We start from the raw sequence: 13,475 nt of genomic DNA on the forward strand, positions 1-13,475 counted from the left end.
CATGGATGCTTCCCAGATTAGGTAGGGGTGGGGGCACTTCTTGGGGAGGGCAGTCCAAGGCACATGGTCCCCCAAAGAGGTCAACACACATATCAGTGTCCAGGAAATAACAGCTGTCCTCTTAGATTTGCAAATCTTCTAAGGCACTCTCCCCACTGGGAATGATGCAGTTCAGACAGACAATATGTCAGTAATGTAGGACATCAACAAACAAGGAAGGAGCAGATCTTATTCCCTGTGTCGAGAAGCCTTGAGAGTGTGTCAATGGATGACCTCATCCAATTGATTTCTGATAATGCAGTTTCCAAGGAAGTCCAGTGTGATTGCAGACAAGTTAAGCAGGTCTATTCTGATGCCTCAAGAGTAGTCTCTCAACATGAATGTGATGAAGAAATTATTCCATCGATGGAGTCAACCGTGCTGTGACCTTTTTGCATCCCGTCTCAACAACAGGTGCAGCAGATTCTTTCTCTTCATCTTCCCAGCAGGTTAGTTATCAAGAGATGCTCTAATTCACGATTGGCCTGATGGTCTCCTTTAGACGTATCCTCCATTACAACTGATCCCCAAATTTCTCCGGAAAGCATCTCTATTGAAGAGCACAGTAATCCGTATTGCTCCTTATTGGCCTGAATAAATATGGTTTCCCTTCTTTTGTCCTCTTCTTATGGATCCACCATGGTCTCTAGATCCAACTCGAGACCTTCTGTCTCACCCGATGAACTTGATTCACCCAAACATTCAAGGCCGTTCATGTTTTCTCTAGTTCTATTGATTGCCAGACAAGTCAGGCTTTCCTCCCTGGACCTTCACATTATTTTATCATCCCACAAACCCTCAACTAAGAAACTTTGCAAAAGCAAATGGAAAAGATTTGTAATTCGAGAGAGACATGTAGATCCTTTTTCCACTCCTATATCTAATGTTTAGGAATTTTTAGCCTCAATTTTCAGTAAAGGAGCTAGATTTTCTACTGTTAAAGTACAATTGGCTGTCATTTCTGATTTTCATATAGGGGTGAATAAGTCATCTCTAGCATCCTACAAACTGTGTAGAGCTTTTATAAGAAGAATTTTTCTCCTCAGACCTCGAGTTAAAGATCCTACTCCCCCTTGGAATTTAAATGCAGTTTTGCAAGCACCTGACATGCCAGACAAAGAAACTAATTTTGGATAGGAGTCCAGTCTGTTCCAGGATGCATATGTTTGCTTACTCTAACATGGAGCACATACCTCTAACTGTAGGTACTTTAGACGACGATTAGTTTACCTGTGACACATCTCTGAGATACAAGAATAAATGGGAAACACATGGGAACATGTAGGTTCCTCACAGAAGGCATTCATGTCAGAAGCTGATTTGCAGTTCTGAGATGCATTAGAAATCTGTTAAACAGTAATAGAATTCACCTATAATGATACATTATTGTAAATAGATATAATAATCCTCCAAAAACAAACTTTAGATAAAATGCAGAGCTCAGATATGTCATTGTTGTCATCATAGTTAAGTATGCCTTCTGGGCCAACAGCCTTTACATTCTTCATCCTCTTCATAGCTGTCCTTACTTCCTCCTAGCTAATCCGTTGCATTTCCTGATTCACTATCCCCACATCATCCAACCCTCTTTCTTTCTTATTCTCTTCATTCATCAGCCCCTCAAAGTACTGTTTCCATCTGCTCAACACACTCTCCTCGCTTGTGAGTATGTTTCCCTCATTATCCTTTATCACCCTTACCTGCTGCACATCTTTCCTAGCTCGGTCCCTCTGTCTAGCCTGCCTGTCTAGGTCCTTTTCTCCCTCCTTCGTGTCCAACCTTTCATACAACTCACCATGCACCTTATCTTTAGCCTTCGACACCTCTCTATTCAGCATACACCTCATTTCCTTGTACTCCTCTTCATCTCTCTGACAATCCCACTTCTTCTTAACCAACCTCTTTCTCTGTATACCCTCCTGTACTTCCTCATTCCACCACCAGGTCTTGTCCTTCTTCCTCTATCCAGATGTCACACCAAGCACCTTTCTAGCTGTCTCCCTTACCACCTCTGCTGTAGCTGCCCAGCTATCTGATAGCTCTTCACTGCCACCCAGTGCCTGTCTTAACTCTTCCCTGAACTCCACCTTACAGTTATCCTTTTTCAGCTTCCACCATTTGATCCTCTCACTGCCCTCACTCTCCTCCTCTTCTTGATTGCCAGCATCATCCTACAAACCACTATCCCATGCTACCTAACTATGCTTTCCCCTGTCACCACTTTGCAGTCTGCAGTCTCCTTCAGACTGGCTCTCCTGCATAAGATATAATCAACCTGTATGCATCTTCCTCCACTCTTGTATGTCACCCCATGTTCCTGTGGAAGTATGGAGATGTTTTGGAGAGATGGCAGTGCGGTTTTTAACCAGATTGCATAATGGAATCTTGAAAAGTGAGAAGATGCCTGAGGAGTGGTGAAGAAGTGTATTGGTACAGATTTTTAAGAATAAGAGTGATGTTCAGAGCACTAGTAACTACAGAGGGATAAAATTGATCAGCCACACCATGAAGTTATGGGAGAGAGTAGTGGAAACTAGGTTAAGAAGGGAGGTGATGATTAGTGTGCAGCAATATGGTTTAATGCCAGGAGTGAGCACTACAGATGCGATGTTTGCTCTGAGGGTGTTGATGGAGAAGTATAGAGAAGGTCAGAAGGGGTTGCATTGTGTCTTTGTGACTTACAGAAAGCATATGACAGGGTGCCTAGAGAGGAGTTGTGGTATTGTATTGGAAGGTTGGGAGTGGCAGAGAAATATGTAAGAGTGGTAGAGGATATGTACAAAGGCAGTGTGACAGTGATGAGGTCTGTGGTAGGAGTGACAGATGTGTTCAAGGTGGAAGTGGGATTACATCAGGGATCAGCTCTGAGCCCTTTCTTATTTACAATGGTGATGGACATGTTGGCAGATGAGATCAGACAGGAGTCCCCATGGACTCTGTTTATGGATGACATTGTGATTTGTAGTGAGAGTAGGGAGCAGATAAAGGAGACCCTGGAGAGGTGGAGATATGCCCTAGACAGGAGAGGAATGAAAGCCAGCAGGAGTAAGATAGAATAGATCTGTGTGAATGAGAGGAAAGACAGAGGAATGGTAAGGTAAGGATGCAGGGAGTAGAGTTGGTGAAGGTGGATGAGTTTAAATACTTGGGATCAACAGTTCAGAGTAATGGTGAGTGTGGAAGAGAGGTGAAGAAGCGAGTGCAGGCAGGGTGGAGTGGGTGGAGAAGAGTGTCAGGAGTGATTTGTGACAGATGGGTACCAGTAAGAGTGAAAGGGAGAGTCTACAAGATGGTAGTGAGACCAGCTATATTATATGGGTTGGAGATGATGGCACTGATGAGAAGACAGGAGTCAGACCTGGAGATGGCAGAGCTAAAGATGTTTAGATTTGCATTGGGTGTGACAAGGATGGACAGGATTAGAAATGAGTATATTAGAGTTTGGACGGTTTGGAGACAAAGCTAGAGAGGTAAGATTGTGTTGGTTTGGACATGTGCTGAGGAGGGATGCTGGGTATATTGGGAGAGGGATGCTAAGGATGGAGCTGCCAAGTAAGAGGAAAAGAGGAAGGCCTAAGATAAGGTTTGTGGATGTGGTGAGAGAGGACATGCAGTGGTTGGTATGCCAGAGCAAGATGCAGAGGACAGGAAGAAATGGAAACGGATGACCCGCAATGGCGACCCCTAATGGGAGCAGCCGAAAGAAAAATAAGTAGCAGCAGAAGCAGAGTTGTCATGATAGGGGTGGACCATAGTTCTGGTTGACTCGTAGCTTAGTGATTAGAGTCAATACATTGCTAGACAAAGTTACCACTTCCTAACTCTTTCAAGAAAACTTAATTGTGTAGTTCAATATAAGTAGAAACAGGAAGCTAGAAGTTGCTTTTAACTGTTTATATATACAGCATTTAGGGCATTTTATTAAAGACTTTCTCTCTTGCATAGATCAGAAACTTTTTGTATCACTAAATATTGTACAAGGCACATAATGAATATATTGTTCCCTCATTTCTCTGTAAAAACACTTTTCCCTTTGCTGTCTTAGATATGTCCTATCCTCCTTCTTCAGACATGTCATCCAGAAGCTGCTGTTTTATTAAACGATAAGTCTAATCCACTGTTATGAGCTGCATGATGATGATTATGATGACTAACCCACTGCTGTGAGCTGCCATCTAAAATATGCCGAATGGCAGGCAAAAACATAAATTTGGTAAGACCCTTTTCTATACTTGCATGTATACTTTGCCGTCTTCCAATTACCTTATTTGCTAATCTGCTGCCTATAAAATTTTCACATGCTTTTTTAAGCCAGTGAAATGAAGAACCTCACCAATGATCGTGCAGCTGCTCTCTGTGGTGGTAGCTCCTGAGGAGACTAATTTCTGTTGACTCGCCTACCTCCCCCAAGTCTTTGAGTTGTAAGCTGATTCATAGATGTTCCATGGCCACTACATTGTATGACCATTCATGCTTTGCCAGTACCCCTCCATCCCCCTTACTACATCTCCCTTCTTCAGAAAGGCCATACCAGTCAACCCTGGAATAAAATTATGGCTACTCTTTTCAATCATCTGGGTTTTGGTGAAGTAAGTCATATTGCTTAACATGCAGGGTCGTTAATTAAAGAGTTTTGAGAGATGCTGGGTTATAAACCTGTCCTTCCACCATGTTTTATTGATCTTATGTGGGAGGGTGGCACAATGGTTAAGGTGCTTACCTTAGAAACGCAAGGTGCAGGGTTTGATTCTCACAGGGGGTTAATGGCTAGGCTTAAAGTAGTCCATGAGGGCAGTTAGCCTAGTAATAATCTACGAATCAACAAAGGCTCTTGCCACCCCCATAGTGCCTTTTTTAGGCAAGGCTCAAAAGTCAAACCCACCCCCATAGACAGCACAAGAACAAGAAACTAAGGGTAATGCTGCTAAACGCCAGAAGTCTTAACCTCAAGATGCACTTTTCGAAGCTCTCCTCAGTATGGAGAACATTGATATCTGTGCAGTGACAGAAACCTGGTTCAAGGCTCCAGAGAGCACCCCAGCACTACCAGGCTATACCTCATATCATGCTTTTCGGCCCCAAAACCCGGACCGAACCACAAAAGGAGGCGGACTTTCCATATTTATCAAGGATAGCCACACCTCCAGGTTAGTGGCATTGCACGAAGTATCGGAGACCATCCATGTGCAACTAACAGTGGGCAAGACTGCTTTTCAGTTTATAGCATCCTACAGACCACCCTCTCAAAGTCAGGAATCACATTCGGCTTTCCTGAAAACATTGGAGAACATGAAGATCTCTCCGAACACCATTATATTGGGTGACTTCAGCTACCCAAACATTGACTGGGAGCACTACTCAAGCCCCAGCACCTTAGCCCGAAGATTCCTGGAAATTATAAACTCAAATGCTATGGAACAACTAGTCACCACTCCCACAAGAGCGGACAACATACTAGACCTGATCATTACCAACATGGGGACTCTATGCTCCACACCAGAAGTATATCCCTCATTGGTAAGATCAGACCATAAATTAATTTCACTGGATGTCCACATCCCGACCCCACCCCCAGCCTAGAAAACCACAGTGAAAAACTTCTCAAAAGCGAACTTCTCACTTCTCACTTCTCAAAACCGAAGTGGAATCCTTCAAGGCCCCAGGGCCAGTGGAAACTACGGCCCAAACTGCAGAATCCTATATAAATGCATTCTACAGACATCTCCAGGAATGCATGGATCATGCTATCCCAAACAAAACCAAGACCCAATCATCCAAAGGCAGGCGTCCAGTCTAGTGGACCCCTGTCATAAATAAACTGTACAACAGAAGGAGGAAGCTACTACATGATAGAGCAAAATCCCTAATAGGGAAGGCATCTCTGATCAGTACTAGCAAAAAATTACGATCCCTCATAAAATCCTCCAAGGCCAGCTTCGAGAGAAAAATTGCACAGGACACCAAAGATAATCATAAGGCTTTTTTCAGTTATGTTAGAAACCTGGGATGCAACTCCCAGACTTGTTCTGAGTTGATTCTAAATGACAAAAAAATACACTGAACCCACAGACATCGCCAATATCCTGGCAGACAGGTTCAGTGCAAACTTCTCCACCCCCTCCACCCCAAAAGAGCAAGTATCTATCCCGGCAGAGGACTGTCTCCCAAACATCTCAGATGCTCAGGTGAAGGCTGCCCTCTCCAAAGCAAAAAACACTGCTTCCATGGGACCAGATGGCGTCCCAGGTTGCGTCCTACATGAACTACAAGAGGAACTTATGTAGCCCAGGCAGGTATGACCCTGACCTTGAGCAGTATCCTACCTTCACCTAGAATGATGCCACAATACAGTGATAAGATGATCAGCTTTAATAATTGGCTTAAATTCTGGTGTCATTCAAAGGGGATCCAATGTCTGTCTGCCTGGGATGACATGCTGGACAAGCCACGCTGCTTTGCAAGGGATGGCTTGCACCTGTCACCCCTGGGCTTCCGGATATTGGCAAAGGCTCTTGCCACCCCCGTAGTGCCTTTTTTAGGCAAGGCTCAAATTCTAAACCTACCACCCTAGAACACCAAAAAGGAAAAAAACTAAGGGTAATGCTGCTCAATGCCAGAAGTCTCAATCTCAAGATGCACTTTTCGAGACCCTTCTCAGTATGGAGAACATCGATGTCTGTGCTGTGACAGAAACCTGGTTCAAGGCTCCTGAGAGCACCCCAGCACTAACAGGTTTCACCTCATATCATGCGTTCTGGCCCCAAAATCCGGACAACGCCAAGAAAGGAGGGGGGGGGGTGTCCATATTCATAAAGGACACCCACACCTCAAGGTTGGTGGCAACGCACGATGCATCGGAGACCATCCAGGTGCAATTAACCATAGGCAAGACTGCTCTGCAATTTGTAGCATGTTACAGGCCACCCTCTCAAACTCAGGAACCTCACATGGCCTTCCTGAAAACATTGGAGGGGATAAATGTATCTCCAAACACCATCATACTAGGTGACTTCAACTACCCTAATATAGACTGGGAACACTACTCAAGCCCAAACACTCTAACCCAAAGATTCCTGGAGTTCATAAACTCAAATGCCATGGAACAACTAGTCACCATCCCCACAAGAGGAGAAAACATACTTGATCTCAAGTGATAAAAATGTTCAACACCGGAAGTATACCCCTCACTGGTGAGATCAGATCATAAACTAATATCGCTGGAGGTCCTCATCTCGCCCCCACCTGAAACAAAAAAGACCACAGTGAAAAACTTCTCAAAAGCCGATTTCACACTTCTAAAAACTAGTGTGGTCTCCTTTAAGGCCCCTGAGCCAGTGGTAAACATTACTCAAACCGCTGAATCACTTACAAATGCCTTCTACCAGCACCTACAGGACTGCATGGATCAGGCAATCCCAAACAAAACTAAGACTCTCTGTACCAAAGGCAAGCGTCCAGTCTGGTGGACCCCAGCCATAAACAAGCTCTACAACAAAAGGAGGAAGCTACTACAAGATAGAGCAAAATCCTTGAAAGGTAAGACACCTTTGATCATTATAAGTAAAAAACTAAGAGCTCTGATAAAATCATCCAAGGCAAATTTTGAGAGAAAAATCGCCAAGGACTCTAAAGACAATCATAAGGCCTTCTTTAGCTATGTTAGAAACCTAGGAGGAAACTCCCAGATATGCTCAGAATTAGTTCAAAATGATGTGAAAATTACTGAACCTACACACATTGCCAACATACTGGCTGACAGGTTCAGTGCAAACTTCTCCCCCTCCCCAAAGGAGAGATATCTATTCCAGAGGCGTGTTGCTCCCCCAACATCTCCACCGCCCAGGTCCGAACTGCCCTCACTAAGGCAAAAACACAGCATCCATGGGACGGATGGTGTCCCCGGCTGTGTGCTTCACGAACTCAACGAGGAATTAAACCCACAGTTAGGACAGCTGTTTAATCTTAGCCTCATCTCAGGATACGTACCCAAGGAGTGGCGCACGGCGACTGTGGTCCCACTTCATAAGGCTGGTGCCTCCACAGACCCGGAAATTACGCCCCATTAGCTTGACAAGCCTTATCTGCAAAGCCATGGAGAGGATCATAATGGAACTCATAAATAAAGACATAGGGAACTTGCAGACTTTGGATCCAACCCAGTTTGGCTTTGTCAAAGGCAGATCCTGCCTCTTAAACTTGGTTGACTTTTTCGAGACAGTCACCAAGGCCATTGATGAGGAAAGGCAGTCCATACAGCCTACCTCGACCTGGCAAAGGCCTTCGACACAATACCCCACTCAGGTATCATCGAAAAACTCATCAGCTTGAATGTAAACCCATACATCACAAGATGGGTTGCAAACTGGCTAAGTGACAGAACCCACAGGGTCAGAGTTGCTGGAGCCATGTCAGACTCAAAGCCTGTCACAAGTGGTGTCCCACAGGGCTCAGTCCTGGGTCCACTCTTGTTCGGCATCTACTTTTCTGAAGTACAAGCAAACACAGGAGGGTTATGGCTGACAAAGTTTGCAGATGACTGCAAACTGGGCACCATAGTCGAAAACACATCTGACACAGATATCCTCCAGAAGGGCCTCACAGAAACGGATAACTGGTGCCAGAGCCATGGCCTGAAGTTAAACGCCAAAAAATGCATAGTCATACCCTTCGGGAAAAACAAGGTTATCCCTAGCTACCATATAGGTGGCAATCCACTGAGCACAGAAAAAGTCATCAGGGATCTGGGGACCCAGGTTGACAGTAGCCTTTCGTTTGACACTCATGTTGCTAAAGTAGTTAGGAAAACCTTCTATATCGCCCACCTGATCATGAAGGGATTCATATCTAGATCAAGGGAGGTCATCGTCCCCCTGTACTCATCACTCATTAGACTTATGATTGAGTACAATGCCCCGTTTGGAATGTATCTGACCAGACACCTGCTGCAGGTTGAAAGGCCCCAAAAGTTCCTCACCAAAAGGATAAAGGGTCTCAAAAATATGTCTTATGCTGCCCGACTGAAAGAACTCCAGCTCTATTCAGTCTCATACCGCTTGCTCAGAGGTGACCTGTGCCTGACATATAAGGCCATGTCAAACCCAGATTTGATGAATATGCTTCACCTCAAAAAATCTAGATCCCTCAGAACCACAAGGCGGAGACTTAAACCTTGACACGGTTATAAATAGAACATGCTGGAGGGACAGATTCATCACCCAGAGACTCCCTATGCTGTGGAACAAAATCCCGGTACATGTGAGGCAGAGCACCTCGCTGGCCTTGTTCAAGAGGAATCTTGACCAATGGATGGGAGATCGCAGATATACCCCAGGGATTACTTCAGTGTCACTGCTTGACAGAGGCACAGCAAAATGATAGGCATAGTTTTTATTCAAACTAAAGGGGTGGCGAAAGCCACATAACTATGGGCTAGGCTTATAAATGCCCTTGGGCAGATAGCCTAGTATGAACCTATGAACCTATGAACTAATCCCTCAAATAAAACAGCTATACAATCTCAGCCTCACTACAGGATATGTGCCCACAGAATGGCGTACAGCAACAATGGTCCCACTCCATAAAGGTGGAGCCTCTATGGACCCTGGAAACTATCGCCCCATAAGCCTGACTAGCTTAGTCTGCAAGACTATGGAGAGGATCATCATGGAGCTCATAAACAAAGACATTGGGGACCTACAGACACTAGATCATACCCAGTTCGGCTTTGTCAAGGGCAGATCCTGCCTTTTGAACCTGGTTGACTTCTTTGAAACAGTCACCAAAGCCATAGATGAAGGGAAGGTAGTCCACACAGCCTATCTGGACCTTTCAAAGGCATTTGACACAATACCCCACTCGGGCATCATAGATAAGCTATCCAGCTTAAATATAAACCCCTATGTCACAAGATGGGTCGCAAACTGGCTCAAAGACAGAACCCACAGAGTGAGAGTTGCTGGAGCCATGTCAGACTCGAAACCGGCCACAAGTGGCGTCCCACAGGGTTCTGTCCTGGGACCACTCTTGTTCGGTATATACTTTTCCGAGGTACAGGCAAACGTGGGAGGACTATGGCTCACCAAGTTCACAGACGACTGCAAACTGGGCGCCATAATCAACTGTCCAGCTGACACAAACATCCTTCAAAAAGGTCTCACAGAGACAGATAACTGGTGCCAGTGCCATGGTTTAAAGCTAAATGCCAAAAAATGTATAGTCATACCCTTTGGCAAAAACAATGTGCCCACAAATTACCACCTAGGCGGAAACCCAGTAAGTACAGAGAAAGTTATTAGGGACCTGGGGACCCAAGTTGATAGCAATCTTTCCTTTGAAAACCACATTGCCAAAGTGGTTAGAAAGACCTTCTACATAGCCCACCTCATCACGAAGGGTTTCACATCTAGATCAAGAGAGGTAATCGTGCCCCTTTATTCATCCCTCATCAGGCCCATCATAGAATACAATGCCCCTTTTGTGATGTACCTTACCCGACACCTGCAGCAATTAGAAAGACCCCCAAAAGTATCTCACCAAGAGGATCAAGGGTCTCAAACAGATGGCATATGCTGCTCGGTTAAAAAAACTCCAGCTCTACTCAGTTGCATACCGCCTACTTCGAGGCGATCTATGCCTGACATACAAAGCTATGTCAAATCCAGAATTAATGGACATGCTCCACCTCAGTAAATCTAAATCCCTTAGAACCACATGCTCGAGGGACTTGAAACTCAGCACAGAAATAAATAGAACTTGCTGGAGGGACAGATTCATAACCCAGAGGCTCCCTTCGCTCTGGAATAGAATTCCAGTTCATGTGAGGCAGAGCACCTCACTGAATCTCTTCAAGAAGAATCTCGATAAGTGGATGGGGGATCGTAGGTTTGTCCCAGGGATTACTCCCGTGTCACTATTAGACAGAGGCACAGTAAACTAAACCTTAAAAAGGGCACAGTATACTCAAATCAAGGGGTGGCGTAAGCCATACAGAATCGGGCTAGGCTTATAATTGCCCCAGGGCAGATAGCCTAGTATGAACCTATGAATCTATGAATCTTTTGGTATAGATTTAGGACCCCAGTTCTAGTACTGATGGAGATATTGGACCCCCGGAGATAAGAGTCAGGACAACCAAGTTTCTAATTGTGTAGTGAGACAGATATCTCCCCTGCAAAAGTCTGTAAGACACTAATTAAAATAGAGAAAGAGCTTCTAGCCTCTCTTGGTAGCTCAGGGACTTTAGACCTGTGATCTTTTAGGTTAGGGGCTGTTGTTTAGTGAGACACATCCTGAAGGGGACATTTTACTCTACAGTTGCTCTCATTAGTGCTGAGTATAAACGGACAGATTGTTTCTCTAGTCCTTGATAATATTCCTTTGGCAATCATCTGTGCTAAATAAAAGGATTGACAACTGTTGTCACATGATGGAGAAAAGAACTTGGGTTGATAACCTCTTAAATCCAGGATTACATTTTTTGTAATGGTGTGCTGTCTATACACAGTGATGATGGGAGAGGAGGGGAGGTTTTCTCTGCCAAAAGTGATGATACTTCATGTTTTAGCATCTAGTCTGACCATATATTAGTACAACAAGCATTCCAGGGCTTTGCCGATGTTACCTCCATGGTGGGACCAGTCACCAGTGGAGTCAAGTAAAAGTCAGTATCAAAGGACTGTGGCTGACTAAGTTTCCATATGACTACAAGCTAGGAACAGACATTGAATCCTGAAATGACTTGGCCATCCTGCAGGAAGGTCTGTCCAAAATAAATAACTGGTACCAAAAATGCATTATTGTATCCTTTGGGAAGTCATCTACCCTAGAGAACTATCACATTGACAATACAGTCCTAAGAGTTAACCCAGTTGTTCAGGATTTGTCAACTTATGTGGACAGTGACTTCACCTCTGCCCAACATGTGTCCATTGTAAGAAAGCCCTTCTATATTCCACAGCTTATAAACAAAGGGATTATGTCTAGATCTAGGGATGTCATTCTCTCACTTTATTCGGCTCTCATTAGGCCAGTCATTAAATATAATTCCCCCTTTGACATGCATCTGTTCAGGCGCAATGCAACAACTGGAAATACAGAGAGACCTTACTAAAAGGATACAAGGCCTAAACAACATGTCCTACACTGACTGACTCAAAGCATCCTCCTGCGCAATACTGATGGGTTTGTTGTTCTTCAGCAAGTCCAGTGGCATCAGAAATGCAATGTCTAGGGATATAAACCTGCTCTGCAATGTCAAGAAAACAGTTTGAAGGGACTGGTATATCTCGCAGAGGATACTGCTCTAGAACATTGTTTACAAAGTTCACCCCTGTCCATATTTAAGTGCAACCTGGATTGATGGACATGAAATAGAAATTTTACTCTTGTACTGCTAATGTATAGAGGCAGCTCCTAAATGTTTTATCCCATGCATGGGTCCCCTCAAATTGTCTATGGTATGATCCTCAGCTATTCTGAATAGGGGCTGCGATGACCCCACACTAGGCCAGTAATCAAGGAGCCTGAATCCTCACCACTGACTGGAGAGGGACATTCACTTGGAATACAAATGGATACACTCAGTATTTCCAGATGCAACCCTCTCTGCATCAAACATAATGTCCCTTAAGAGCACACAGGGAACACACTCAGTCAAGAGTCTCTATATCTCTCTGTCGCACTCCAGGTCTCCAGTGAGACTTCCCAGTGGTGCAGCTGTAGAGTTAGGTCCTTAGCTGAGTGCCCAAGCCAAGTCCACGAGCACCCTCACTGTGAAACCAGTGCTTTGTGTCCCTGCTCCAAGTAGCCGACACACTCATGCTGTGAGACTTGAATTTTCACACACACACACACACACACACACACACACACACACACACACACACACACACACCTGGGAAAGGCTGGCAGAGATTTACCTGCTGTGCCCCCTTCTGCCTAGAGCATAAGGTAGTTATCATTGCCACCAGACACTTTACAATCAGCTACTCTAAGGGCCTTAACAAAGGCTGTCCAATCATACTGTGTAATGTCAATACTAATGCAAATGGTAGTAGTTGACCAAGACAGCTAGGTCTTCTGGAGTGGCCCACACAGTGTCACCAAATAAATATAAGCACTCTCAAAGGTTAGATACTTTCAAAAAGGACCAGCCACAGTAAAAGCTTTAAATATATTTAATAATAAATAATAAAGAGCATGAAAATACTGAATAAAAATTTACAGTAAACCACAGAGTTCAAATCACAGGAAATATTGAAAATAACATTGATGGACAGACTCAGACAAATAAAGGAAAAACAATATCTAAGCTAAGCTTCACTTTATTTTTCTGACTGAATCTAGGAGATTACTATTCCCTACTTACTAAATAGAGCAAGGCAGATGATGTGGTGAATGGTCCTTCTTGTCAGGCCCAAGACGGAATACTCCATACT

General features: G+C 44.3%; 1 protein-coding gene across 2 annotated transcripts in view; it reads left to right on the top strand.

The window, feature by feature from the left end:
* The window catches only part of PEX14 (peroxisomal biogenesis factor 14), a 2,179,090-nt gene that overhangs the window by 1,036,572 nt on the left and 1,129,043 nt on the right, over positions 1-13,475 (top strand). The window contains exon 1 of one of the 2 annotated variants that reach the window (XM_044063152.1): positions 4,214-4,252. The exons of the other annotated variant lie outside the window; for it this stretch is intronic. Within the exon in view, the coding sequence (XP_043919087.1) occupies positions 4,229-4,252 (24 nt within the window). The 5' untranslated portion in view covers positions 4,214-4,228. Of the gene's footprint in view, positions 1-4,213; positions 4,253-13,475 lie in introns of those variants that run through there. 2 annotated transcript variants of the gene reach the window in all.

Source organism: Protopterus annectens, chromosome 2.part1 (genome assembly GCF_019279795.1).
Source record: "Protopterus annectens isolate FY-2018-M chromosome 2.part1, PAN1.0, whole genome shotgun sequence".
In the NCBI taxonomy this organism is placed as follows: domain Eukaryota; kingdom Metazoa; phylum Chordata; order Ceratodontiformes; family Protopteridae; genus Protopterus; species Protopterus annectens.